Source organism: Perissodus microlepis, chromosome 6 (assembly GCF_051167445.1).
Source record: "Perissodus microlepis isolate ML-2025 ecotype Zambia chromosome 6, ASM5116744v1, whole genome shotgun sequence".
NCBI classification, from domain to species: Eukaryota; Metazoa; Chordata; class Actinopteri; order Cichliformes; family Cichlidae; genus Perissodus; species Perissodus microlepis.
In genome coordinates this window covers 15,729,376-15,756,231 of record NC_140466.1, presented here as the reverse complement: position 1 = coordinate 15,756,231, position 26,856 = coordinate 15,729,376, and the positions used below count along the sequence as shown (strand labels likewise).

The window sequence follows — 26,856 nt, the reverse complement described above, 5'->3', positions numbered from 1 at the left end:
ATCATGTCACATTTCTAACATTGTGTTTACATAATGGTAAGCTGAGAGTGTTGACAGCTATGGGTTGAAGGATCAGTGTGTTGTCTTTAACGTATTTAATGATTGGTTGAAATTGTGTTTGCTTGTCCACAATGATTACAAGGAAGGAGGGAAGTTAAACATTAAGTTGCCTGACTAGACATTTGCAAGGTGACTGGATATCCTCCAGAACAAATTTAAACAAACACCACTTTAAAACTGCAAGGTCATTTTGTTACCTTAGTGAACTGTATCCTTAGGTTATTTCAAAACTTGAAATTTAAAGATCTTTTAAGAGTTCTTTTCACTGTATCTACAGATTGCTTTTCTAATGATGTGTTGTCCCGTTGTTGTTTTAAAAACGATTTAGGCTGCAGTACAATATGTGAGAATATGTCTGTAGTCATGACTGAGCTATGGGGCCCTGTGGCAAACAGGCCTACAGGCTTTTGACTCGGTGACAATAGCGAAAATGAACCGAGACTGGATTACAACAGTCCTGCATTCCTCTCCAAACCTGCCTGACACACACACATACACGCACTAATCCGGCACACAAGCAGACAGATCACAGAAGCAAGCCAATACATGTCTAACACACTCTTGCCTAAAGTGCAAAGAGAGTACTTAGGACAAGAATTGTGTGGGAATAGAAAGTCTGAAAATACTTGAGTAGAACATCCTAAAATAACACAATCATAAGTTTTAGTAACCAAAAAGAGGTCAAATCATTGATAACAATCATTAGATGTGTTTCACTGTACTCGCTCACTTCTACTCCCAGACTTTTCTGTGCTGACTTGAAAATAAATGAAGTCCTGGCCCAGTCTGCATCATCAGTATGCTAGCCAAGAAATACATTTTAAAATTGATTAGTATTTAATTCAGAATTTGTTCGCAGCCTTTGTTTATTAGATTCTGCTGCATGAATGCCACCTGTCACGACCTGCTTTCCGTTAACACAGTCGACAGTTTCCTAATGCACAGAGTGGTGAATGATTAAACCACAAAGCAGCACAAACAGATAACCTGAAGGCAGCAATATAAATGAACATCCTCACTGCCTGCGTGCATCATTGAGCAGAGGAGGCAGAGCCACTTTGGGCTGGGGAGAAAAGAGTCTTCTCCTTCATTTTGATGACATTTTGCCAGTGCACAAGGCTTCTAAAGTGCTCTTTGAAAAGAACAAGCCCAGTCTGTCCAAGCCTTGTTGAAGCCTCCTTTTCACATCAGCTCCTAAATGAAGTCTAAACAAAACAAGAGTAATTGTATTTTCAATATGGTTTTATCAGGTTCTAATGAATGAATAGTCAAAAGTACTCAGTATGTTTTCCAAACTAAATTTATGCTTGGTGAACAGTTTCAGTATATAAGCTTGTGTCAAGTTTAAAACTCAGTTTTAGTACAATATTTATTATGGAATAGAGCAGTTTTAAGGATATCATCAAAGGTTATTTCAGGATATTCAATAATTTACTTACAATGTGAATGTCACTTTTGTATTTCTAGGAAAAATGACAATTTTCCAGTTTTAACTGTTAGTGCACTATTGCAGGTGAAATTACTATCGCATTCCTAGTTTTATTCTAGCTTTGTTGTGAATGTGTCTGCACAGAATGAAGACAGGGGCGTTATAAAGAGTCTTGGTGTGAACTTAATGTGTGCGGGTAGACTGTTAAAAGTGGTGTTACTGCCTCAAGTGTCTTGTCAGGACTTGTCAGAACAGGTGTCTGAAACTCTGATCCCCCTCTTAACTTCACTTCCTCTAATTCTTGTTCTCCCGCTTGTTTTAACCTCTCTACTTCCTTTTATGTCTCCATCTCATCTGTCTTTTATGCTTTCTTTAATCTCCCCTTACTTTTTTCATTTCTGAAGCTCGCCCTGCTCCTCCAAGTTAGGAGGTTTTAGTCATTTTAAAATTACAGATTCATTTCAAGTTTACACTTCTAGAGCTATTATGTAAACAGTATACATCTTGCAATGACACTGGCACCATGTACCAAAGTGAAATATACTGTAAAAGGTTATAATGACTGTAATGACATCGAGTTACCCCCTCTCGCTTTCCTGTGAAGCCTCATCTAACATATAATCTTCACTCATCTGAGTGTAACACCACCCACTCGGTGCATTCCACCTCAGGGTTAAAAACCAGTGGTTTCCTACTTATCAGGAAAACTAATACGTACCTTGACTACCTGTGCACAGTGTTTCGTGGCTGCAGATAGAGGGAATTTGTGCATACCAAAACACTGAAAGCACAGTGATTATGCATCTTACAGTTTAAGGGTGACACTTTATAACTGTCATGCAGGGTCATGACTTAGTCTACATGCAAACAAAAAGCTGGGTGGTAACCCAGCTATTAGCCAGTGCTTTCATGATGGTCATTTTGCAAACATCTTCCGTGTCAATTCGATAGGTTTCACCTAGGCCAGGGAAACACGGCTGAAACCTTTAGTGATATTAATAAGGATATTTTATTAGATCCACATGCTGAACAGTGTGTTGCATTCCTTTGCAGTTTCTGCTGGCCCTGCAGTGGGACAGTGGCTATAGTGTTTGGAAGTGCGTGGGCTTAATTGCAAGCTGTCCACAGCTAAGAAGATGTGGATAAAGGCACACCTTGGGTGGTTTTAGATGGCCACTCATCATGCTCTCATAGCTGTGTTTTTCAAAGCAGTGACTAAGTTGCACTGTCATCGACTGCAGTAAACCAAACAAAACTAGCTGTAAAACTAAAAGTTTAACTACTGGTTTTGTTTTAATTGAAGCTTGAGGCTGGGATTAGGCTCACTTGTGGATGCACACAAACAGCTACAGGCACCACGGATGAGCAGTTACTGTTGTTCACTTTTTCAAGTCCCTTAAGAGTACATCTGGAGTACTAGCTGCAATGGTAGCACAACAAATTTGAGGGCACTGATCCTCTGATGACAAAATTCGCATCACTCAAACTTAATCAAGCCTTTATTTATTCATTGAGATGAAAACTCTTAACACATTTTCTGTCATTTGCACAAAAATGGCACAAATAGTAGCAAAAAATGTATATTAAAAATAATTTGTTCAATGTTCAAAAGGTCAATTTAACATTTTGTGCTTAGTTTTAGGTTCAGTTCAATTTTCATTTATACAGTCGTAGTTCTCAAAAGTTAATGGTTTTCAGTGGTGGCTTATGGGAAGTGTTCAGTGTATCATGGATGATAAATGAAATGCAATTATTTTATCTTTTTAATAGCCCAATCACAAAGTCGATACATTGTATAATGTTAACTTTCCTTAGAGACATCCAACCCAACATACCATAATTTAAGGCATGAAGAGATTCACTGATTTTACAGACCAAATAAAAAATACTGAAATTTTACCTTAATCTAGTCCAGATTTAAATATAATCTTTGTGAACATTATGAAATCTTCAGTACAAAATAATAATCCCCTGTTAGCTCTTAATTACATTAAGACTGCCTGAGCTGACTTCACACAAACCTTCAGATCACAGAGGTGTTTCCACACGCTGACACTTCTAAAACTGAGCCATTCTATGAAGTGTGTACAGTTAGACTCTTACAGCAATCTGACTTCTTCACATTTGGATAAAACAGATAATCCTGCATGTTAATCATACTCAGTAAGCCACAATGACTCATCCAAGCTGCGTCGCGCATTATTCTTCAGCTTCATCATACATATGTATGTTCTGGATGACCGTGTTAATCTCTGCAGCCCCTCTGCTGATTTGATGAGTGGATGACAAGGTTTTAACAAAGGCCTCGCCATGCTGTCGCTTTTGATCAGTTGCTCAGCCTAATGGCTGTGGAACTGATTTTTCTCACCCCAAATCCATCTAGACTTAATATTTTAAATGTGTGTGGCAGATGGTGAGTTTGACATAGCCAGTGATCAGAAGCTTGCCCGTCTTGAGAACCACTCGGAGGGCAGCATCGAGCAGTAGGTAGCCATATACGGTATTTAGTATTCTTTCAGCCATCTGTGTTTGCCTGAAGACATAATGGCTGCACAAACTGTAGTTTAACAGCGCAGAATATGTCAGTAGGCACAGCAAGGCAGACTTGGTAGATAATTTTGTCAGATACAGGATAACACTATTCAGTCAAGCTGCAGTCTTGACTAAAATTGTTCCCAATAAGTATTTCCTGTACCTTTCTGAGCTATTTGTGACACAAAAGAAACTAAACCTTCCATAAAGAAAGAGCCTGCTATCATTCGCTTTGCTTCATTTCTGTACATGGATCCATGTAGCACTGACATTCCAGGTCTAATAGGTTACAGTGTGTAACTTGTTCTCCCTGCTTCAGACCAAGTGAACCAAACTCCAGTTGGGAAAGAGAATCACAACCGGAGTTCATGAATCAGCCGAGGATTATGAATATGATTCACTTTCTGCCCACCTAATCTTCCCGGGAACAGGTTACGTTCAAGATAAGAGACCAGCACATATGAAAATCACTTCCAATTGACCAGTTACCTCTCTGAAAATTGCATCATCATTCATTCCTTCTCAGAATATCCTGCAGCCCCGCGTAAGAGATAGTGAGGTGTATAGATTTCAGAGACTTTAAAATCTTTGTCTTTCCTGGCGAGCATCATGAGAAATACAGATTCCAGCAGAGTCAGCCCTTTTTTCATGCAATCTATAAATTTCTGTTTTTACCACTGACTGCAAGTATTTTTAAACCCTTGCTGTTGTTCTTCTTCTCACAGATGTGGCTTATCTGTTTCCATCGTTTCATGTCCAACACTTTGTAGTTGTTGACCTTTTTTATAAGCGTAGGTTTTCTTGCTGGTTAGAATTGTCAAAGGAGCTTGCAAAGAAAAGCGTCTGGACTTCTTTAAGTTACTTGAAGACGTTTCACCTCTCATCCGAGAAGCTTCTTCAGTTCTAAGGTCAAATGGTGGAGAGTCCCAGATATAAACCTAGTGGGAGTATCCCCCCCACAGAGGGACAAAAGGACCCCCTGATGATCCTCTAATCGCCTGAGCCAAGGTGTGAAACTGGGTGTGGGTCCCAATCAGCCAGAGTTTCGGGTGCGTTCATTGTGAAACCTGGCCCCACCTTATCATGCGAATTCCTGAGGTCAGATGGCCCAGGATGTGAGTGGGCGTTAAGGCGTCTGGGAAGGGATCTCAAAACTGGATTATAGATGGCAGAGAGTTGGTGTCGTAAACCCCCGCCTCTGTTCAAAGATGGTCGCTCACAGTGGACATAGATGGCTTCTTTCACTCCTCTTTCAAACCATCTGTCCTCTCTGTCCAAAATGTGAACATTGGCATCCTCGAAAGAGTGTCCTTTATCCTTAAGATGCAGATGGACTGCTGAGTCTTGTCCTGTGGAGGTGGCTCTTCTGTGTTGTGCCATGCGCTTGTGAAGTGGCTGTTTGGTCTCTCCAATGTGGTCTCTCCACCATTTGACCTTATCCGAGAAGCTTCTTCAGTTCTGAGAGGTGAAACGTCTTCAAGTAACTTAAAGAAGTCCAGACGCTTTTCTTTGCAAGCTCCTTTGACTACGATGACCTGGATGACTGAGAACCTTCACAGACATATTGCTGGTTAGAATTGTTTATTTGTTCTTTACTTGCTTCCAGACAGTTTAATATTACGATCTGAACACTGAACACTTTTCCTAAAACACACACATTCACACAGTGTTGCTAGGGCTGGAGCAACGCTGCTGTTTTTAGCATGTAATGTGTTTAACCTTGTCATATTTCATATATATAGTTCGCTCTTTGTAAAATGTGTCTGCTCTGCTGCTAGTAGATCTTTCCTGACTTGTGACTGGTCATAAGTTCATAAGCTGACAACATCACCCATTTAATTTGAATGTGGTCATAGCTATATTGACAAATCTTTGGTCGATTCAAATATTTTATAAGCAGCTTTCTGTATTTGCCCTTACTGCAGAAATTAGGTTTAGTGGAGCAAGATCACAAAAACATATCTTTGAACTTGCTTTGAGGTACAACCCCGGATGGAGTTCTGTGGGTGTGTGCTATGTTGGAGCAGGATACTGCGGGCAGAACGAAGACCAGCCCACTACCTGCTCAACAGAGACTCTATTGTGTGTGTGTGTGTGTGTGCGCACACATGCACTTGTGAGTGTATTACCTGACAGGATCCTATTGATCCCGCTGAATCTTTTTCACTGCTGTAAAACTTAAGAGACCAAATGAGAGCAAAGAGATTTGCTCCTTGGAGGTGCTTTTGTTCCATCACTGTCTCCTCTCTCAACACTGTTTAGTCAGATTGTCAGTGCATTAAACTCACTTTAGTCTTAGCCACTGGAACATGTCTTTTGATATCCTCCTGCAGTGAGTCCTTTGATGCTTTCAAGAAAATGCGTTCCCTTGTGATGACTTGTGCAAGCTTACTGTTCGCATCTGCAAAGGTAACCCTCTGATAAATCTGAGATTCGTAGGTGGATGATTTTCTCTGCGCTTTTATATTCACAAATTGTTTTATCCTCTTTGTTACGTAGATGCTAGGTTGTAGTTGGAGTTATGAAGTGGATAAATGACTTGGAGTGGCTCTGTGATGTCTGCTGTTGATTCTGATAATCCTCAACATGCTCCAGTGTCTACTACACTGTTAGCTCTGTGATTTAGAATGCACACACAAATTGCACATTCAACTTTTTTTTTTTTGTGATTTGTGCGCAGACACACACACGCGCGCGTGCACACACACACACACAGAGAGCAGTGGAATGTGGTGTTTTCATTTCCCTGGCCTGGACTGTCAATCAGAGGATGTTGGCCGTGTGCTTTTGAGACAGAACGATCCAAGCTACACAAATTCCACTCATACCACCCACTCATGTACAGCACACACACACACATATTACCCACATAAACACACCTTCCCACTGCGTGTCAGATTTATTTCCATTTAGATATGCAGGATGTCCATCTCCAATAACTAATTTCTGCTGCTGGGTCTGTAAAGCAACCAAAAGTCAATAGCTGATGAAAAAGCACTTTACTACAGTTTGTTCTGTCCATCCCTCAAGCTAAAGAATAATTGCTTCTTTGACTGACTCGTCTCCAAATGAAGTTCAGTCTGCTAATTTGTTTTACAGTAAGTTTGCAGGCTCTTTAAATCTGCCTCTTCCTGAGCAAGAGCCGGTGACGAAAGCAGAGGATGCATCGGTTCAGAGATCAGGGTCGGTGAGATTGCACGCTCTCCTGCCGAAGGATGATGTTTTCGCTCTTCCTGTTCCCAAGCACTTTGGTGGAAGGATATTTTGAACTTGCGGTGGCCTTGAAATACTTTGTCTGTCTCTCTTTGTTTCACAGATTAGAAAATGTGAAACTTTCCAGATTGAACTTTTAGTCCCAGTGTGTTTTTGAACCTTTTTCTTTTGCTCCTGTTTAAATGTTTAAATGCTACAGTTGAATACTCTTTTCCCCAAGGCTGAAAAGAACTACAGCAATACTGAACAGAAACACAAATAGGACATTTAGAAGCAATATTGTAAATGAGCCTCAAGCTGATGCAATAAACTTTATACTTGATTTCAGCGTATGAGGTTTGCTTTTATGAAAGAAAAAAAGCTAACACTGTTAGTACTTCAAAGCCCCTTTCACATAGTCATACATTGCCATTATGCATTTTTTATGTGGTTATTGTTGCCTTTAAGCCTGTAACAGAGCCAGTCACAGAGCTGAATCAACATCTGTGTGAAACAGGGAGCCAGCATAGCAGGACGCCATCCTGCACACCTACACCGCTGTGTTAGTCGTCAACCCTCTGTTTGCTTCGGGTTGAACCAGGAAAAGCAGTTTAATGAGGGGGTATTCTTACCGTCATTATAGCATGAACTGTGAAAGGAGCTTTAAAAAAAAATGGAGCAGAAACTTGCGGTGCTGGCCACCCTGCTTCTCTGCATTTCTGTCAGCAGCATGATTTCATCCTCACCCACAATCAAAATGTAAATGGGTGGCCTTTCAGTGACTCCCTCTCCTCACCGTCCTCCCCTATAATCTCAGTTTTTGACTAAAGTGATGCAAATTCCCCACAATATATTTAGGGTGTTATAGTGCTCCTGTTTAAGCCAGTTGTTCATCACAGGAGCTTTGTCAGTCATTTATCCCAATGTAGCAATGTCTGGACTCAAAGTGCACCATGTCACAATCTTGTTAGTCTCATACCAAAAGTTCAGTTTCCATGCTTCACTGCAGTTGCTGCTCTCATGTTTGAGTCATTTATTATTTTTAAATAAGGTTATCAGCTCAGAAACATCCTTTAGATTTCTATCACACCCATGTAGCAAGCTTATATAGACATTGCATCTTTCCTACCACTATAGGTTGTATTCCACCTAATAGAGACCAACATGAGGGATTGATGCATGTGATGACTGCCTATCAGGTAACACTGACTGTGCTGATTGCATCCCACGCAGACTCTTTAGAGACTTTCTTTTTAAAGCGGTTTTTGTGGTATTTTCTCAGACTTTTCTTTACATTCGCCCTGTGATTTAGCTGAACATCAAAGTTTGTAGGAAAGTTGTTCTGGTCTTTTGATTAAGTGCCTTGCCTTTTAGAAATAACACTACCCAACTTTCCCATTTTTCAGTCTCATATGCCGTCGATTGTGCACTCCCCGTCGGTGTGGATCAGAGAACAGCACAAACTGCGAGCTATAATTCTATAATACTTGTAGTTTGCATTGCAGACACCCTACTGTTCCTCCATCTGTTCCCACTGAGCTAATGTCACTACACAAGCACTTGGTATACAGACTTCATGACTCCCCACTAGGCAAATATAAATTTTTACATACACATGCATGCACGGCAAATATGCGCCACATTCTTTTGCAACAGGGCAGGAGGAATGTTTGTAAAGAAACCCTGCTGGGGTAATGCTGAATGACGGTGACACAACTCGACTTCCTCAGCCTTCCAATGAACACATCAATTAACAGTTCATTGAAGTGTCCAAGAAGGGCCAACAGGCTGATGCAAGTCAGCGTGAATCGGTCAACTGGCGCTAAGCAAATGTATGGTTGCATCCCTTGAAGCTGCCATTTATTTCTGATAGTGGATAGTTGACCCTTACATTTCTCAAGAGAGATCTTTTCTATACCAGCCATTTTTATATGTCACAGAGGGGAAAGCACTACGACATCTAGAACTTTGAAGAACAAAGTTATTGATGGCTGAATTCTGCTCTTCAACCTGTCCTCGTATTGTTTATGTTGGCCCACATTCACACTGCTTTGGCTCACTGGCAAAATGGTTATTGTTAATGATATCTCAGCATTGCTAGACACACACAGACTACTGTGTGTGAGTGTGTCTGTGTGTGTGGTAGAGGGTCATACCACTGAGAGCAGATAGCTTCAATTGGCAAGCTTTGTGTTCGACGCAAATTACAGCATTCAAAACCAAATCTGCTTTAATGGAACTGATCTAAGCTGGCATGTAGCAGGTGTTACAGGTGAAGCATTATCTGTAATTAAATGCTGTAGTGGCAAAACTATGATTATGACCACATGACTTAATTGCCGCTTTCTGCTTCTGGGATGTATTGGATTTAGGCCAAATTAACAAAGGCCCTGAAGTCCCACACATTTATGCGCTGCTGGGCTTTCTTAATGCCAGAATATGATTGTGGGAGTCGTGTTAATATTCACAGTTGAGGTGAAAAGATTCATAGTTTAAAAAAAAGATTTCATATTCATATGACTCCTAATTTGGGGGGTGTGGGTTTTGTTGACTTGATTTTTCAGTTTGTACTTGGATGGTCTGGATTCGAGTGTCAATGAGAACGGGATAAAGATTAGTACCTCCAAGTCTGAAGCCGTGGTTCTCAGTCAGAAAAGGATGGATTACCCAGTTAGGGGTTGGTAATAAGTAGCTCTACCAAGTGGAGGAGTATCGGTATCTTGGGTCTTGGTCATAAGTGAGTAGAGAGTGGAAGTGGAGACTGAAAATTGGTTTGGTGTTAGCAAGTGATGTGGACGTTGTAGCTGTGGTGAAGTGAAGCTGTTGATTTACTGGTCGATCTATGTCCCTACATTCACCTATGGCCATGAGCTCTGGGTGAGACTGAAAGATTGAGATAATAGATACAAGTGGCAGAAATGAGTTTCCTCCCGAAGGTGGCAGGGTGTCCCTTAGAGACATGGTGAAGAGCTTGGTCATTCAAGAGGGGTTCAAGCCAATATCCCCCATGTGGAGGTTCAAGCATCTGACTAGGATGATTCCTGGCCACCTCCTGCGTGAGATGCTTCAGGCATTTCCTACCAGGAGGAGGCCCAGGGGCAGACCCAGGACTTGCTGGAGAGATTATGTCTCTTAGCCTGCTTAGAAAAACCTTTGGTGTCCTCCTGGAAGAGATGGCAAGGGAGGAGGAAGTCAGGTTGTTTCTGCTTAGACTGCTGTCCCCACAAATCAGATTTTTGTTTTTGTTTTACCATTTCTGTCTATTCTAATATCACCTACACATCTTCCCATCGTGCTGTTTTTTATCCTTTTAAAATATGCTTGTAGTGCATTTGCTTTGAGGTTCTAGAGTTAGACAGTGTCAGTGGATTTGATTTGGAGCTGTATTAACAAAATTGACTTAGCTTGACTGATTGGTTTTGAAATGCTCCTCACCAGAGGGCATGGAAATCAGTTCTCCAGATGTTGGATGTTTTTCTTTGTGCCACTTCCAGGTTTTTAAAATTCCAGATTACAAATTGATTCTTTGGTTTAGCTGCAAACCCACTGACTTGAGTTTGATGACAATCAGGATCTGTTCTTCTAAATCCTTTGTTTTCTCTCTGCCTCTTTGTGTTACAGGTCAGTCACATTTAGCAGTGACAATAAGAAATCACAATCCCTAAGCAGTTGCTACATTTGCACATGTCACCTCCGTCCCCTTACATCTTCTCCATTTCTGTAGCTTCAGCCAGCTTGACTTTCCTAGTCTCTTAACTTTTTGACTTTGTCAGCCTTCCCTTCTCTACCCTCTTGTATCATGTCTAATTATCGAAGTCTGTGTGTCTACGGGGAGCTCCTCAATACCTCCTCATCAAAGCTCTTGTTTGTGTTTGCTTGTTTATCTCTGGCTGCTATTCTAGGCGCTCTCCTGGAGCCCTGATGAGACACGAGCCGCCGCTCCCCACGGAGGGTTATACTGTAAGCTGTCACTGCACCTTCAGTCATTCAAAACCCTGGCACAATAAGATTTTGTCTCTTTCTACCTCTTTTGCTCTTTTGCTCTTGAAGGCTGCATTCTATGTTGTCTCTGTATATATAGCATATGTATATACCTTCCCATGTCTTTCTGCTGATGCTTTTACTTTGTGCACATTTTAGAGAACGGCAGAATAATGAGAGCCATGCTGGAGGTTGTGTCCTCATCAAAATTTTTCTCTTTCCTCCTTTTTTCCATCTTTCTCTGTTTCCCCTCTCCATACAAAGTGCATGCACATTTTCACATATTTCACATATCCAAGAGTTGATGTGTCAAGGCTTATTTTGGCAGCTTCTTTAATTTTATTGAATTTGATGTGCCAGGATAAAGTTGTATTTTATTCTCAAATCTGGCATCATCTCTGAAATGTAACCTTCCTGTTGGTGTGCTTATTACCATCTTTATGAGGTTTTACAGGTTATGCATCTGGAAAGTGTTTTGCGAGTGGATGTTGTGCATTGGTAAGCACATATTTTGCGCTTCAAAGTGCTGTGATGGCGATTAGCTGCAGTAGTTGTGACAGTGTGGCATTTGGTATAGAAACGGCTCCCTGCATTAGTCAGATCTGTCCCAATGTGACATCTCAGTTACCCTGGTGCCTAAATGTTTACTGGTGTAGGACAGCACTCCTAGCATACCACACAGGATTGACGGTGACAAGCAAAATGTTGCTGTCATTGTGTGGGGTAAAAAAAAAATCCCAAAAACGTCAATTTCCAATAACTGTTTTAATTATGTTTTCTATATTTTTATGGAACCTAGTCAGTGCTGAATTACATGCGGGTCAGAAATACATGTTGTTTTTCTCCTAGGAAGTTAACTTTATTTTTGAATTTTATTTTAAGAGTTTCACTCTGTGGAGAGCAAAATATGGAGAGTTATGGCTTGTGATGGCAGGAAGTCAGTAATGACTGAGTTGCCGTGAGCTGGTTGCTATGTGTGGCTCTGCTCCTACTTTGGGGTAACTCAAATATTATCCCACAGAGTGTCAGCTGCAAGGGAAAACAAATATTGTCTGTGCTTATCTTCTTACAGATGCCTGAGGCTGCGTCATGACAAAAACAAAAAGCTTAATGGGGGTACTGGAAAGACATTTTGGGGGGATGATCATGAGTCATATTGGGTCTGATAATGAGGATACATACTAATGCTAGTCCAGCTGCATATTTCACAAATAGCAAAGGCTAAATTCCTGCCTTTGATTTTTGTTACCGCTCATTAGCTGCCGCTGTGTCCTCTGATGTAGAGACTCAACTGCACTCCAAGAGTTGGGGACCAATGCAGAAATGTTGTTTGATTCTCATCTTTATACACTCTTCAAACCAGTGTCTCTCAACTGGGGGTACTAGAACCCCTAGTGTTGGTTTAAATAGAGCCGAGGGTTCTTCTGATTTTTTATGTTAATTTAAAACCAGTTATGCATGTTTTTTAAACAAAACTGTTGTAAGTTGATATAAAAATGTTTGACAAACCACATTTTTATGTTCAGTATTTCTGTTTCCGATGCACTTTGTAACTGTCATTAGTCAGCCAGTTTCTAAACCAGACAGAGGAAGAAAAACAATGTTACAACACAGCAAAAATAAAGTCATCAAAATACTGTTTATCACTAATTTAGTGATGGATTTAAACAGCTAATGAGTAGTATTTTAAGTCTTTTTATGTTCAATGACACATATTATGCAGGCGTCTTCTTTTTTTCTACTAGAAAATGCTTTGAGCTGCTCGGGCTTACTTCCCTTAGAGAAGACAATTCAAAGGAGGAACATTATTGAGAAAAGTTTGAAAAAAGTTTATGAAATACTGCTTCAGGCCAGAGACATTTTTGGCAAGAACACAAAAACCTCGTCAAAAACTGCATAACATGGACATCTCAACAAAAGGAAACGCATAATAGGAATCCAGAGCATTCATCCAAAATAAGTGCTGAAGCTCATTCTCTCAATTCAGTGAATATGGTACATTTTGAGCATAAATGCATCCAGCTGACTCGCCTCATATTTGTTTAACCTCTGATCTTTAACCTTTGATCCTATCCCGTCTTGTTTTTGTCCCAGGTGCCGAGATGGATGAGGCTGAGAAATACAAACAGCGCATTGAGGCCATCGCTGTGAGTCCACACACACACACACACACACACACATTTATCTGCATACACAGAAAAAAAGAGGGTGAAGAGACCGTGCTCTTAGAGCTGTCCTTAACTCTTAAATATTTTAATGAGTGTGCTGCGTGCTGAGCCAGTCTGTCCCCGGTCCCACGAAAACAACACCAGTTTGCCAGGCAACAGCTGCTTTGAGCGTTATGTAAAATAGAGTACACCTAATGTTCACAGTGACAGTGTCCTATGACATGATGGGTGGTTAGATAGGTGTCCTCATTTCACTTCTCCTCTCCATTAACTTCTTCTTCATGGCTGCTTCTCACCTTTCTTTATTTCTGATGTGTTATTTACTCTTCCAAATCATCTTCCTGCTGCCTCTCTTCATTTCTACTAAACTCTCTAAGTATGTCCATATTTATTCTCTTTCCTTGCCATATTTCGCATTCCTCCTCTTCTTTTTTGTAGGAGAAGCGTCGGTTGCAGGAAGAGCAGGACAGATCCAGAAGAGAGAAGGAGGATGAGAAGCTCAGACTACGGCAGTTCAAGGTCTGACACACACATATTCAGGATGAGCTAACCTGTCTCATTCATTTACACACTTACTCACACAAAGAGACACAGCCTTAATTTCACTCAGCTAAAATCCTCCGTAGGCTCATTCCAGCTCATTCCAGCTTGTTAACAAGCAGATTGCCTCCAAATTTATTTCCTTTTCACATTCAGTATCTCACACGTAGACACACGGATGAGCTGTAAGTACAGACTTGCACATTTCCTCGCCCTGCCACTCTCTCACAAGGTTAGTGGCAAGCCTTCCTTTGTTGAAATCAGTTTTTATGTGTGTGTTTACACACTCACATAGTTACAGAGCTGCTCTATTGTTTTCACATCATTTCCACACTGGTGTTCCAACTTCCTACTCCACTGTGTTATGCTGCCCTGGGGCACATTCCTCAAATTTTGTGAAATTTGTGCAGAAAGTGTTTGTGTGCATGCAGGTATGCATGTGTGTGCCAGTATAAATCCTGTAGCAGAATATTGTGTGTGCCTGTGAATTTGTGCAGAGTGCTCCAAATGTGCGTTTTTGAGATCAAAAGTCTATTTGCAAGAGGCTTCAGCGATTAATCTTACATGATTGTATTGCCGTCTCGCAGGAGTTATTATCGTTACAGCTTTTAGCATATTCATTAGCTTTGACATTGACTCTAACCTCTGGTTAGATGCAAGGATTTGATAAGTGGGAGCAGCAGCTTATATGCAGTTCCTGACCTGCAGAGAAGTTTAGAGGGGCCTGCCTATCTAGCCAAAGGCACAGGGAGGGAAACAGAGCTAGGCTTGTCCTGCGCAGCAGGAGAAAACACAGAGATGGTATTGTGACGTTTACTTTTGAGTAGGAAACTACTGGCCAACGGTGGCCAGATTATGAACACATGGGCCAATAATCTGGAACAGAGCGGTTTCTGAGAAGCTTGCAGACATCGCCTCGTATTACAGAGTGAGAGATATCACTTTTACAAGATTTATATCACGTTGAGCACTGTGATAGAGCTCACCCGGTGTCAGCTGGAATTGATTTGACCAGACATTTTAGTAGAGAGACATGACACTCAATAGAAATCTATGCCTTCTATATGCCATGCTTTATTTCGAGGTTAGGTTTGAGCAGTTTTTATCAGATATGTGCTTTTAAATTAAGGTTATTTGATGTAATGCTTCGATTAACTGCTCAAGCAGGTGCCTGGAGACATGTTAAGCAGAGATTCACAAGTTGCAATTTTCTTGGCCAACTGGGATTTCCTTTATAATATGGTAATATTGACTTTTGCCAATTTCAGAATATACGGTACATGTCAACAAAATCTGTTTATTATCATAACATTATCAAATGTTAGTTTTTGTAGTAAAACAAGATTAAATTTTAAATATCCCCAAACTGCATTAAATATATTAACTCAAGTGTTAATGAAATATTACTGCACTGTTTTCCTGTTTTATTATACTGCCACCTGCAGTTAGTTCAGAGGCCTTGAGTTTCAGTTAAACGTCTGCTGCTGGTAGCAACCACTACTAGCAATATGCTAACTCGGTTCCATAACCTAACAGCACAGTAAGAGTAACCTAACAGTAAGCTAGCTTAACTCTATTGCTTTCACTACGTTCCAGATATAAATTATCTAACCTTGCTGAACCACTATCTGTAGGTATTTCATTTTCTGAAGCTGTTTTATTAATATTCTTGTAGTCTATTAATTTCTACTAGCCCAGGTTAGCCTCGTGCTAAATAGCCTAGTAGCGGTGTGCTAACTGTCATTTGTTAAACTTTCTGACTGTGCTGTTAAACTTATATGTGGACTGCTGTAGTATAATATAATCACATTAGTAAGAATATTTTTATTTAATATTTCATATCTATATGTATACAAAACATAATAAATCAGAATAATAAAAAATAAAAGACAGAAGATAAATATAAATTCATACAGCTCTGTTCCCCTGTGCTAACAAATAGCAAAAAAAAGTCTCTTGGTTTCTGGCCAATCCACCAAATGAAATACTCAACAAATGCAAAAAAAAAATCACAGAGCTCTTCAAACCTGTCAATAATTTGACTGTTTGGATACCATGTTTTCTTTAAAAATCATGCTAAATCCAGTAGTACAATATTAGAAAGCTTTTCAACTTTACTGATTCAAACATATGTCCCAAGTCACATTTATTTGTTTTCATCATTTTATTACCGTACCTTCGAAGTAAAAGTTGTGAAGCATCTAAAAGATCTTCCTACAGAGTTATTAGTTGTGCACACACCTCTTGTGTCAGGTCTTGTGTTGGTAGCTTAAGGTGGCAGAAGAGTTGAAATTCTATACAGTGTGTTGATTGTGTGCGTAGACAATAGACAGTCTGTTTTTTTTTTTTTTTAAAGGATGTAGTCACCATGATTTCAGCTGCTGGTTTGTCCTGTTACGAAACCTGACCACTTTATTGTGGGATTTTGAAATTAGACACGATGGATATGAAGCTGCATGTTTACTGGCTAACCACTTGTGAGTGACATATTGTTAACTAATCAGCAGTACCCTTTATAATCCTCCTGTCAGAGTCTTAAAATTACTAGAATTTATAAAATGAATAATGTTCCATTTAATGTGACCTGTAACAGTGTTTGAGTCCAGTAAAGTCATCAGGAAAGTGTTTACTGAGGTCAAAGACCGAGGGGGCAGAGGGCTGTTTTCCCATAAACCTCTATGCAACGATAAGTCTTGGAGCCACGTCCCTCTTTTATTATGTCTGTGGTGTAGACTGTGTTTCATGGATGGTTTGGCAAAGTGAATATCATTAGACACACAATGATAATGCTGGGAGTCTTAAAATACAGGAGAAAACATGAAAAAACTGAGTGTTGGCAGGCCTCCAGTGCTGCTAATAAGCTAGTTTACCTATTGATTTGCCGTGCTGCTTAAACATATGACCGAAAATGATCTGAGATATAATCAGGATATATATAAAATATTTGCAGTCTATTTCTCCATATTATTACCCTCTAAACACATCAATAATCTAATTACATTAATGAACTACAATACTAATGAAAGGTGGTTCACTGTTTTTCCCCCTTCATCTCCTTCACCCCTTCTTTGTTCCTGTAGAGGAAGTCGCTGAGAGAGCAGTGGTTAATGGAAGGAGCTCCCTTGTCCCCAACCTCTCTGGACGCTGAGAGCCTTCACTCCCCTCCATGGAGTGCCCAGGCCCAGCATATGGAAGAGCACATTGAAAAGTATATCCACCGTTTGTGGGATTTTGTGTGTGTGCATCTGTGTGTTAGTGCTAGAAGACAAGGAAGACATTTTGTGTTTGTCTGAGACAGTTAGCAAAGCAGAGAATGAGAGAAGTGTCACAATTCAGTTGTTTTTGCATAGTTGAAACTTCATGTATATTGCAGAATACCCTCTTCTGTTTCAGTCTTCTAATAGTTTTCTTCTCTTTTTTTGCTTTTGTTGTACATAATGTATTCTTTGGCAAAACTGAATTTTAATCCTGCCAGTACTGAACTCACGCAGAGAAGGAGCCGCACACGAAGAGATTTTTCTGAACTGTAGTGGACAAAGTTGTCAAAGCTCTGAAAATTACAAAGATCCCACTCTAATTATTCCAAAGGTCCACAGCTTTGTATCACTTTCCTATAAGTTTTCCAGCACATGTTGTACATGGCCTTTGAGGAAATGTAAACTAAAATTTTGGGGAAAAGTGCTTGTAGTAGTGATGCCTACTATTATTCAGTTAGGGTAATGTAATATTTACCCAAGTTCTTTTAGACCTTACCCAGTATGAGGATGTTGTTATCATAGGTTTGATTGTGTTTGTTCTTTCTTTGTACGTTTGTGTCCGTCTCAGGTCGCAGTCAGAGAATAAGCAGTTGGCAGACGAGCAAGAAAAGCTGAAGAAAAGGACAGAGGATGGTGAAACGGTGCGATAGTTGTGTGCTCACATACACACACACTCACCCACTCACTCACCCACCCAGTCACTATGTGGACACAAAAGGGGTTGGAATATGTGTTGAACAAGCTTGCTCCATCATCTTCCATTAAGCAGAAAATTTCCCACAACCTCTGTCTGTGGCTTTTTGCCATGCATAATGCATTCCACTCTTAATGTACCTTTGATGTAGCACCTCTTGTTCAAAAGCAGGAACTTTATAAATGCAAGCAACCCCGTTACGTAAACAATATGGCACTAGATCCTCTCTTGAATTATTGTTTTAGCTCAAGCCAAGGCCGTGTATGTGTACTTCACGTCCAAAGGCCTTTATAGTCGAACAAAAGTTGTCTGTCCTCGTCTACCGCCTGCTCCAGGGTCTTTTAGTAAAGTTTGTCATACTTGCATATCTTAACCTTGGCTTTTGGAGCTCAACTAAAATCAGTAGGAGACGTAAACAGAAGATTCCACTTTTAATAGGTTTTACAGCCTATTAGCCATGCTGGCTGTGATAGAGGAACCTTTGAATGCTTGACCTTATCTTCTGTGAAAATTAAATGTTTTAAACAAGCTCAGCCAATAAGGCTTTGATTTTAGTGGGCCAGACTGGGAGTGAGTGAAAGGTACAGTACATCTGATAAACCAAATTCACATTTTTCTTCACTTCTTGCATATTTAATGTGGTTAAGCACTTTAGATAGGGTCAACTTTCACCGGTTACAGCAAAACCACATAAATTTTGCTCATCAGCTGCAGCAGCAGCTTGTTTATGGGGAGCTGGCAAAATAAATTGTGTCGAACGCTAAATCTAAAGGAGGAGGACTGGGACGTAGCTTATTAATGACTCATCCAGCAAACATAAAATCATTATCTCAGTGCAAATCATCAGCTAGTCTCTCCATCCATGTTACATCAGCATGATTACGTTGGCCAAAAACATCTGAACAGACAGCGGTGCTGTGCTAGCTTTACACTGATTGAGTGGTGCTGACTAACACAGCAGGGATGAAAGCTCAAGCCACAGCAACAAGTAGATAAGTTAGTCAGTATGTGAATAAATGCCATTAACACTGCAATCATTCTACAAGCACATTCACACACCACAGAAAATAATATGTGGCGACCTTTAAAAAAAACTCAAGTTACAAAATAAAAAAACTAAAATAACACGACACACAAAATGGTGACATGAAAAACTTAATTCCCACAGATAATCTACGTGTATAAAACAGCTGCTGTGACTTCACCCACTGGTTTTAAACAGCATAAACTTCAGCATTATAGTTACCGCCACGTTTAGATTTTTTGGATAAGAAGTGACTATATTTGGATATGAGGCTGTAGAGCTAAGTTTTAGGCTAAAATGCCAAAATTTCAGTCACTAAAAGTGGAGAATGAGCTTCTTGGATGGTCTGCAATTAGGTAATTGCATTAGAAATGCCCCAAAGGGCATCAACATCACAATAACGGTTGAGAGAGTCAGTGACTCGAATTAGCAGAGGTGACGCCAGCAGGCAGCTGCTGGCTACAGCCACAGTCTGTTCAGAAATAAAGCTTCATTTCTTTCTTTCACGCTATTGTGGTTGTTGCTTTTGTAATGTTTGTATTTTATGACAGAGCATTGACTTTAAGTACACTTAAAATGTGCGTCATCTTTTTTTGGCTGCTCCCTTTAGTGGTTGCCACAGCGGATCATCTCTCTCAATCTCATCAGATCTCACCCATTTGAAGGGGGAAGTTTAATCAGTTTAGATCAGTTTAAACTGCACTTGTCTCAACTGATTATAGTGTTGGGTAGAAATTAGCAAACTTTATAAAGTCAACACTTCACAATGTCACCATTTGAGTACAATACATTTAATTTGTCCCCTGTTCCTTTTTACCCAACAGGTAAAAATGTTACATGCTGGAGATGGTAAGTAGATGAACATCTCTTTGGGAATTAAGAAATGTAAAAATTTGGTGCTTTGCTTTTCATTGTCTTTTTAATCAAAGAAAGTGATAAATTCAGTAAATTAACCCTGAAAAATAGTTTAAATTCATAGAGAATTTGTATGTATAAATGTAGAGTGAGGTATTGCTGTCATCCATCTGCCTGCTTCACTTAACACTCACATGGTATTCTGTCCAAAGCCTTTTAATGTGTGCGTGCGTGCACACTTTTCTGGCACCTACCAACTGTCAGTCAACAGCTGCGCTACTAATTCTGCTTTTACTTAATTGCATCAGTCCATACTGGTTAGATTTCATTTCTTTAATTCTGGGACTTCTTCCAGCTTCTCTTTCTTTACTTGCAGTGGATTGTGAATGGATGCCATCCTATAGAAAAGAATAACGTTATTTAGTCAGGACATGACAGCTTATCCAAAGCACAGGTCTAACAACTGATGCACTACACCTTATACTGTAAATTCTGGTTAATTATTGCTCCGTCATGTTCAGCATGCTCAAGTTACACATTACATGTCTATTAATAACTAATTATTTTGTCCTTAGAAGTGGTCAGTGATGTTGCACAGAATGGAGAAAACAATTCAACTGGATCAGGTGGGCATAGGACATTCACCTCAACAGAATATCATCCAGAAACATCCAGGCTTTTATTAAAATCTCCGTCATCATCCTGAGCCTGATAAAATCTTATCCTTTCTCTGTCCTTCCTCTTGTTAATTCTTATCTAATCACCAGCTTGTGCTGACCCTGTTTATCTCACCTCAAAGAGCACATAATTCCCTGAAGATGTGCTTGTCTATATGAGTTGTATACACTGATAGAAATTTGCATTATAAAGGACAGAGTGGCACACGCGTACCTATGCTGCACTGGAAGATCATATGTTCTGTTATGAATAATTACACATGTTGGATAAGGGTTTGAATTTAAATATATGCTAATAGAAACCTAAGTGCATAACTTGCATTTTTATAGTTCAGCAGGTTCGTGGACATGTCCGTTGGGATGCTACTCAAGCTGTTAAAGTAGACAAAAGAGTTGGTGAAATGTGATCAACCCATCCATTTATATTGAAATCATCCAGTGCCTAAAACTTTCTTGTCCAGACTGCAGAATTTAAATGGCTTCAAAAACATTAGTTGGCATACTGTATCTAGTTTAAGTCCAGTCCTTTTTCCATTCTCGTGTGTCCAACTCTTTATAAAGCTAGTACTTCTTTACCTCATGGCCGAGCCTAAAAGGTTTAGCATATATTTATTTACTATTAGATATATACACATGAACTATTTCAACATCAGCTAAAAATATATCTATATTATTATTATTATTTTTCTTTTTTAATGTATTTTTAGCTGATGTTGAAATGGTCAATATGTTCTGCTTCATTCAAATGGATACCTCTCTTCATTAGTATGCACTTCATGGAGCAGGTCAGTAATTTTTCCATCTAATGGATCATTCATGGATAGAAAACCATTTGGTTAAATGTTGTACATGAATTGGCTGCACGGAGCTAATGATGTAAAAAGCAACCTCTAACTGTATTGAAAAGCTGCTTCTACACCAGCCATTATGAAAGTTTATAATCAATGTAAAAAGTTCAGTTCAATATTGATGAATGAAGAACATTTTTTAACGAATTTTGTTGACCTTTATTGATATGTATTTGTTGGTTTCTTCAGAAACAAGTGAAGGTGATACGGAGGTATACCAAGAGGCACCACTGGATGAAAATGGAGTCATTGTAACCAATGGTGTGGAAAACACTGAAGTTAGTGCTTCAGATGAAAATAATCAGTCACTCACTAATGGGCCAACCAGTGATGTTAGTGTGGAGATGGGAAAGAATTTGGATGTTTCTGAGGAAGATCCGGTCCAGGTTCCAAATACCAATGTTAAAGAAGAGGAGGAAGAAGAAGGGACTCTGGTGATGAGAGCAGAATGCATCTTCATCACAGATGATGGGGATGATGTTTCTGGAGAGGTTGTGTCGCAGGCAGATCAACAGGAGTCCGTGCAGTCAGACCAGATCCTTCTGCCAAATCCAGAAGCAGAAGCCAGCAAAGAGGGAGGGGAGGCTGCAGAGGAGGATGTACAAACAGAAACTTTTACAGAGCCAGAGAGTGAGCCATTGGGAGACATAGATGATAGCATAAAGGCAAAGCCAGGTGAAGATGAAGATAGAGATGTAAAAACTGAGGGCCAGGACAACGAATTGAAAGATCCAGACTGTGTGCAGTCGCAGTCCCTAATCAGTCCTCCAGAGAGCACTGTGGTGGCTTTGTTGCCTGTCTATACTGAGGCACAACCTTCTAATCTTAGTCCCAATCTACAGGTTCAAGCTGAAGAATCAGCAGCAGTACCAGAGGAAACTGAGGCAGCATCAAAAGCACAAGAGGCTACCTGTCTTACTGATCAGTTCCAGGAGGTGCCTCTGGCTGATGCCCAAGAAAACCAAAGAACAGAGGCAGGGTCTGGGGAACAGGAACCCCTTCTGTTGAATGCCAAAGCCCCCAGCACCATGGTAGAGCCAGCAGGCGCTGACAGCCCAGCCAATGCAGAGGCACAGAGCCCAAACGCAGCTAGCCAGGGAGAGGCAGCTGAGTCAACCAAGCCCAAAAAATGCGACTGCTGCTCTGTCATGTAAATGCCCTCTATGTACATGCATTTGCTCTCAACCTCTTCACTCTGCCAGTATCCTTCAGCCTGTGCATTGGCTGCTCAGTTCATGACAATTACTTCCCTCATCTCTTTGTTTTGTGCATCCATCCATTTTTTTTAATAAGAATGCCTGGAAGCTGCTTCCCTTTCCTCCACTGTCCACTGCCAACATTCCTAGTATTCCTCTTGAAATTTCCTCATCCCCAGTCTCAAGCTTTGATGCTGCAACAGGAAGTGTGCTCGCTCCAACATGAGGAGAGGAATCATATGGACTGAACTAGTTTTAAAGTGGAACTACAGTTTTAAAAAGAAAAACCAAACAGTTTTTTGGGCCACACTGTTTTGAGTTTGATATAATTCTCTTCAGAGAACAAAAATGATTTCATGTATTTTACATTATTTGCTGAAGTCATTTTGTAGTTTTAAAAATCTGAGTTGTAACTGGAAAATTGCAATGTTATGGAAAGGTTCATAAATTTCTGGAGATATTCTGTTTTACTGACTTGAAGCTGGACTGTTATCGCTTTAGGCTTTTTAATAAATGTTTTTAATCCCACTACAGTAGCCTAAACAGGTTTAACCAACTGACTATTTGGTTAAATTGTGTCATTTATAAACAGTGTGCTCCATTGATAGTTAAAAATATTACCTAAAAGTATGATACATATGGGTTTTTTAAAAAAAAAAAAAATCTTAACATGGAAGGCCTGGAATTCCTGAGATGACTCTGTTACAAATGTACATACTGTATACAGAAAGCGTGTATAATTTTTTTTTTTTGAAATGATTTAATGATTAAACTGTCATTTGCAATACTCTTCTTAACATAACTTGGTCTGCATTCAGAGTTTTTGTTCTTCAAATACTGGATTTGTCCCAAAACATCATCCATGCTTCATGCAAAAGAAATGCAAAAACGACTGTATTACATTTTTTCTCTGTTCATGGTTTTTTATCTAGTTATATAGACACCACTAGGAAACAGAATTTAAGATTCAGATTGAGAAATCCCAAGACACAAAACTTAACTTTGCATGTATTACTACATGCAGTTTACTTTTAGATTGTATTTATTGATTTTTATTTTGGACATACTGCTTAGAAAAAGATATGTTAAAGCATTGAAAGGTGAATCATGAGTGCACACTGGACCAGTCTTCCAAATGTATGCACATGAAGCTTTTTATTATGAAAGAAATAAGGGAACTAGTCATCACCTTTTGGCAGTAGCTGGTGTTCCTTCAACATGTCTCACTGCATGCGCTTCTCCCAGGTCTTGGGATAGTCCCATGGATAACAGCAGGGTCTTCTTATGGACCAGACTAAAGCTGGAGTCTTTGGAGAAAGGACTGCAGCATGTCCTCGAACTGAAAAGAAGTCCTGCTGAGCTGAGAGCTCCCAGAATCTCTGCTCCATCTGACAACAAAGACATTTCAAAGAATTATTGCAGGGGGATCCTGTACCTCTCTAAACTAGGTTGAAACATCACTGTGCAGATTTGCTGTGCATGGATACATTTGTCCAAGCTATAAATTACGTATTTACAAATTTGTTATTATAGCCAACCCTTTCTTTCAACACCAAGATTAAGTCTACTGACCTACACGCTTATTTTTTTCAATTTAAGATTTCTTTCATTTATTATTGTAGCATTTCTTTATCGTGTATGGTCATTTTATACAGAGATATTTCAGTGATTAAATGTGCAGTTTAAAGTCTTCACACTGGCAGAAGGCAAAGTTTCACTGGTCCGGTCCACACATCCATGTCACACCTAGGACAGGTTACTAGTCTGTTGCAGAGCTAACAAAGAGAGACAGACAATAAATTTCCACCTACAGCCAATTTGGAATTATTGGTTGAGCTAATATGCACATGTCTGGACTTCAGAAAGAAGACAGAGTGCCTCAGAGAGCCCACTTAGGCACAGGGAGAACATATGACCTCCAGACAGACATGAGCCAGCCAACTGCTGCGTTCAAACCCAGGAAATTCCTGCCGGGAGGTAACAGTGCTAGTCACTGCTGTTGTGCATAGCATTGCAAAACAGGCAGATATTCCTCCATCGCCATCACTCTTTCCTTACAATAACAGACTTTTCCCTCAGTGCGAGATATTGCCCAACCGGTGTTATTACTTGGCTTAACTCTGGTTAAGAATGCCTTAAAAAGCAAAGTTGTTCAGTTACTTGGTGCAAACCACAAGTCGTCTTCTCATCTCAAGAGCTCAGTGTTAGATTTGGTAATATGTAGAGAAAGAACTTCTCAATTATGCTTTAATAACCTGAAACTTGAACAATTAAAAAACATGCACACAATATATTGGAACAGCCTGTATCGTGTTAACATTATTACTAGATTTTCATATTTAAGATTTTCTCTCTATGGGGAGAGCAGATGATGAGTTTTACGCTTAAAGCAGCCACGCTGGCAAAGGTACTTAAACCAACCCAAAAGCTTTCAAACGTTTCTGCTAAATAAAGCAAAAGTGAGGTTGTAATATTTTTCCATTTCTTCTCAATTTAAAACATAGATTTATCACAACTGATAAAATAAAGAGTGCATACAACTTGAGGTCATTGACCATTTGTTACTCAAATATTGCATTAGACTGAATGTTGAATTTACCAAACGTGGTGTAAACAACACACAATCCTTTCACCCACCCTGGAATTTCCAGCACTACAAAACTGAGAATGTGAAAGAATTGAACTAGAAGGAAAACCTCTTTACCAGACACATTTTCAGTGAGACCCCACGGTGCGACGGACATCATGTTTGCGATACTTCTCACAGTTCTCTGTTTGGTGTCTGTGAGCCGTTCAGCTCCTGTGGCCTGTGAAAAGTTGGTCAAGCCTTTGGAACAGTTTGATATTCACAATGTGACGGGAAGGTGGTCTTTAGTCGCACTCAGTCTGAAATTTGAGTTCATTTCAAGAAGAATAGCCAGTGTAGTTGTTGATATCCGCAACTCCTCGTACATCACAGCTGAACGAGTTGATGGCAGATGCCAGTATGAACTCTTTGACTTTACTTTGGAAGGCCACGTCTTAACCATGAAGGCGAGAAATATCAACCTCACTGGAACTTTGTTTTATACATCCTGTGCAGACTGTATGGTGCTCACCATGCACATCAAGTCCCCCATTTACCGCACAGTGGAGTTCTACCTGCTTAGCCGGAGGAGACAGCTGGAGCAGAAGGAGATGGAGGAGTTCAGTGCTCAAGTGCTGTGTCTCAGCATGCCTCCACCTATTGTGATGGATCCTAAAATGGAGCTTTGTCCTGTAGAGACAACCAACCAACAAACTGACCAGAGAACGATAGAAGTCCCATAAAGGGAGCAAGGGGAAAGAAGAAGAAGGAGGCGAAGAAGACAGTTAACTTCAATGTGCTGAATGTCAGCGTATAGTGTGACAAAAAGAATAACAACTGATTATCATGTGTTGGAAGCTATAAAAATGAGTTCTAATTCTCCATTTTTTTAATCTGTTTTTTTATGTTTAAGGTCCAACAACAGCTTGTTGAACCTGTTGTTGTTGGATGCTGTTATGAGTTTTATGTGATCCATTATATAGTGCATTTATTCATATCTTGCAAATGACATACTGCACATCAAAAAATGTCTATGTTTTTGCTTGTAAATTACCATGCTAGACCAAGACTGTAAAATGATTTGTATTGTAAATTTATAACTTTGATCTCAGAAGTTCTCAGTCTTTTCTCTGCACATTACCCCACTATACCACTTCATCATTTTTAAATCACCTTGATAAGCCCTTTTACACAGAAGTAAATAGAAGCTCTCTGAAAAATGTATTAAAATACACAGTATACTGAGAGGTTAACCAAAGTATTTTGTTTAACCAAGAGCATCAAAATAGTAGCTTTAGCTAACGGTATTGCTCCATATCTTTGGGTGTACTAATGTTATATTATTAACCTACTGAAATTGCTAGTGCATCAAATATAGCACGCTAGTACATTTTCATATGCTGTTAATTAAATTCCTATGTTGCGTATTATGATGATACCTTTTTTTCCTTGTCCTCGGGAAGAGCAAAGTGGGAAACTGTAGCATCATAATAAACCAAACTAAAGCAATTATGGGTTCACATGGAAGTATTCACAGTCTGCTTCAGTATTCCCAGTGTGGATATCATTCCTGCAGAACATGACACAGTGTGCAAAGAAAAATAAAGTCTGTTTAGTTTTGTTGTGCAGTGGGAAATTGTGAAACTTGAGATTAATGACATCCAGTTTAACAAAAATGACTATCCACACACGGTTTCATGATATTTCATGTTCGTCATGTTGCATATTTGGTAAGCAGTAGGTCACACCTTTTAAAATGTGTGCTTATCTTTAAGATAGATAGAAGGGTAGAATAAGAATGTGAAAATATAGCTTTCAATCAGCATCAATTAATGAC

General features: G+C 39.7%; 1 protein-coding gene across 5 annotated transcripts in view; it reads left to right on the top strand.

Annotated features, from left to right (window-relative positions):
- palm3 (paralemmin 3) overlaps nucleotides 1-24,999 on the top strand; it is a 33,615-nt gene extending 8,616 nt beyond the window's left edge. For 2 of the 5 annotated variants that reach the window (XM_084931022.1, XM_084931021.1), the window contains exons 2-8: nucleotides 13,289-13,341; nucleotides 13,801-13,881; nucleotides 16,983-17,110; nucleotides 17,728-17,800; nucleotides 19,702-19,726; nucleotides 20,308-20,358; nucleotides 21,447-24,999. In XM_084931022.1, the coding sequence (XP_084787148.1) occupies nucleotides 13,297-13,341; nucleotides 13,801-13,881; nucleotides 16,983-17,110; nucleotides 17,728-17,800; nucleotides 19,702-19,726; nucleotides 20,308-20,358; nucleotides 21,447-22,411 (1,368 nt within the window). In that variant the 5' untranslated portion in view covers nucleotides 13,289-13,296 and the 3' untranslated portion in view covers nucleotides 22,412-24,999. The other 3 variants (XM_084931023.1, XM_084931024.1, XM_084931026.1) reach the window with 3 other exon arrangements.
- The last annotated feature ends 1,857 nt before the right edge of the window (nucleotides 25,000-26,856 follow it).